The sequence below is a fragment of the Sinocyclocheilus grahami genome, unplaced genomic scaffold, assembly GCF_001515645.1.
Source record: "Sinocyclocheilus grahami isolate Dianchi unplaced genomic scaffold, SAMN03320097.WGS_v1.1 scaffold181.1, whole genome shotgun sequence".
Classification (NCBI taxonomy): domain Eukaryota; kingdom Metazoa; phylum Chordata; class Actinopteri; order Cypriniformes; family Cyprinidae; genus Sinocyclocheilus; species Sinocyclocheilus grahami.
In genome coordinates, this window is record NW_015505360.1 from 867,093 (window position 1) to 870,220 (window position 3,128).

General features: G+C 37.6%; 1 protein-coding gene across 7 annotated transcripts in view; it reads left to right on the plus strand.

Moving 5' to 3' along the window:
• Positions 1-3,128, plus strand: part of LOC107594262 (far upstream element-binding protein 2-like) — a 22,547-nt gene that overhangs the window by 11,741 nt on the left and 7,678 nt on the right. For all 7 annotated transcript variants that reach the window (XM_016284236.1, XM_016284237.1, XM_016284235.1 and 4 more), the window contains 4 exons: positions 829-927; positions 1,072-1,167; positions 1,249-1,351; positions 1,433-1,554. In XM_016284236.1, coding sequence (XP_016139722.1) covers positions 829-927; positions 1,072-1,167; positions 1,249-1,351; positions 1,433-1,554 — 420 coding nt within the window. The remainder of the gene's footprint in view (positions 1-828; positions 928-1,071; positions 1,168-1,248; positions 1,352-1,432; positions 1,555-3,128) is intronic.

Here is a 3,128-nt window from a genome sequence, read left to right on the forward strand (position 1 = left end):
ACTGACTGCGCAGCACAGCCACACGCGCCACAGTTACGTTTGGGATCATTTTATTTTAAATGCCATTAATGTCAGTTGAAAACATTGCAATAGTGTTTTAAAATACAATAACGAGCACCACGAACCCATTTAAAGAGGCGCGTTCAGCGGTCTCCGTGTCGGGATAGGAAACAGTCAAAGTAAAATGATCTCAAACGTACGGCGCACTCTTCATTTTATCAAATGATCATAATCACATCTATTCATTTTACAATCCTGCTACTAGCATTTTATTCCGACTAAAACCCCTTTAAATCGGGTGAGAAAGCGTTTTTTTTTTTTTTTTTGAGTAACTTTTGCACATCCTGTCATGCCGGTGACTGCGTGCTGCTGCAATAGACGCATTTTGCTGCATTAAAGTTAACGATTAAGCGATTAATTGATCGTTAATTTAAACTACGATCGATCATGGAAATGATCGAAAATTGACATCCCTAATTACAATAGATAAGTTATTTTAAATGGTAATTCACAGTTTTACTGTGTTTTTGATTTAAAAAATGCAGCCTTAGTGAGCAGAAGAAATAAAAAAAAAATTCTAATTGATCTTAAACTTATGAACTATTGTAACTATTACAGTATTATACTGTACATTATCCACTATAATTATGGAAGTGTTTTTTTAATGAGCTTGTTTTAAGATCAGAAGCTGTAGAAACACCTTTTATTTTTTATTTTTTGGCTTATACTTTTTTGACTACTTATTGCCTGAAATATTCATTTTGAACATTAACAGGCAGTTTTTAGTCAGCTTCTCTCGTCCTACATATTAATGTGTTTGTGTTTCAGGAGCGAGCTGGTGTGAAGATGATTTTGATTCAGGACGCTTCTCAGGGGCCAAACATGGACAAACCTTTGCGCATCATTGGAGATCCTTACAAAGTCCAGGTGACCGTTTTCTCCCTTTCTCTTCTTCTCTCACCCGTTTCAGTTCCTTATTTTGTCTGTTCTTCTCTTCTGTAACCTGTTGTACCTCTAACAAGCTTGTTAAGGTTTTGCCGCTCAGGGTTCGTGTCTGTCATTTCTCTCTAGCAAGCGCGTGAAATGGTGCAGGAGATTCTGCGAGAGCGGGATCATCCTGGCTTCGACAGAAATGAGTACGGCTCTCAAATAGGTGGAGGAATCGAGGTGCGTGATTGGTTTAATCATTTACATTGCAGCTTGTTTGCCATTTGAAGTGAGTTTGATGTCTCATTCTGATTGGACCAGGTGCCTGTTCCGCGTCACTCTGTGGGTGTCGTGATTGGCCGAAGCGGGGAGATGATCAAGAAGATTCAGAACGATGCTGGCGTGAGGATACAGTTTAAACCAGGTTTGTTTGGACTATCAGGTTCTGACTAAACTTAGTGTTTTATGATATTATAGTGCGTAATTTCATATTTCTTCTCTGTAGATGACGGTAGCGGTCCAGATAAGATCGCTCACGTAATGGGTCCCCCGGACCGCTGCGAGCACGCCGCCAGTATCATCAACGACCTTCTGCAGAGCATCAGAGTACGAGAGGAAGGAGGAGAGGTGAGTGATGCTCAGATTATTCTGAATATATCCAATACACTTCACCTCTGAGCTTTTTTTTTGTTGTTTTTTTTTATTTTCACAAATTCAGTTTTATTTATTTTCGAAATTCCTCTATTATTGTAATTTTTTATTTTAGTCATTAAAAAGCGTGTCTAATTAATTAAAAAAGTATTTATTTAAAAAGTAATAAATTTGTAGGACTAGTTTGCTTTTTTTACTAATTGTCTTCCATTTTAAGTTTTTCTAGGTTCTGTTTTAATGTTTAATTTTAATAATCAAAAAGCATGTTTAATCAATTGAAGTCATAATTTTATATTAACTTAACTATTTTTAAACTAAGTTTATCTCTTACAATAACAGAGCCCTATGAAAAGTTTTTTTCCCCCCCAGAATTTCTGTTTTATTAGAAATATTGAAATGAAGAATCTTATTTTTGGATACTGATTTAGTAAAAACTGTACTAATTATTTTTCTGGGTGTATGATTTTTATACACGCTTATTATATAAAAAGGCAGTAATCGAATGAAGGAATAGAACATACCATTTTTAGAAGTAATTACTAAATGAGAATTCATTCAAAGTGATACACAGCAGAGGTTTACTGATAATGTTAAACATGGAAGAAATTAAGTGGTATTCCTTAAAGTTGTAGTATTATTACTTTAAGTACATTCTACTGTGCAATAGTATTATCAGTTTCTTCCAGTTAAACTGAACTTATTTTGTGGGATTGTTGTGGAGATGTTGAATTTGTGTGCAAATGATGGTTTTTCTTAAATGAAATGGGGAAATGCTGGTGAAGTGACTCTTAGAGCAGCTCTGGAGATGTAGTCTGTTTATCTCCTCATAAACAGGGTTTCTGCGGGTCCTTAAGTCTTTAATTGAACAAGAATCTTAATTATGATTGCAAGAGGTCTTTCATTTGGGGATGGAAAGACGAGAATTGCGATGTAGCTTAAAGGCTGTGATTTCACTGAATAAATGAGCGCTGCTTTGTTTACTGCCGTTATCGCGAAACCGCTTTGTTTCTGAGGTTCTTAATGTGCCTCCTGCTGGCAGAGAATGAATTAGCATTTTTAAAGGGGTCATATGACGCGATTTAAATTTTTCCTTTCTCTTTGGAGTGTTACAAGCTCTTGGTGCATAAAGATCTGTAAAGTTGCAAAGACTAAAGTCTCAAATCCAAAGAGATATTCTTTATAAAAGTCAGCCACGCCCTCCTAAAACGGCTCGTTCTAACACTCCCCCACATATCTACGTCACTATGTGGGAAGATTTGCATAACGCCACCCAAATGTTCACGCAAAGAAAGGCGTAACATTTATTCTCGCTGTAGTATTGTTGTTGCCGCCGCCATGTCGTGAAGACGCTGTGCGTTTCATTGTGAAAGCGAAACTACTTTGTTTGGTCTTCCAAAAGAGGACGATATCCGCTTCGTCATGCCTGGAGCTGATCCGTGCTGGTCGCTGAGGAAATACAACAACTTTGCGCTGTCGATCGCTAGATCGGCTTTCACCGTGGACGAAGCGGAGTCCAGCCCGGGGTCGTCACATGTGGTTGCCGCAAGCCC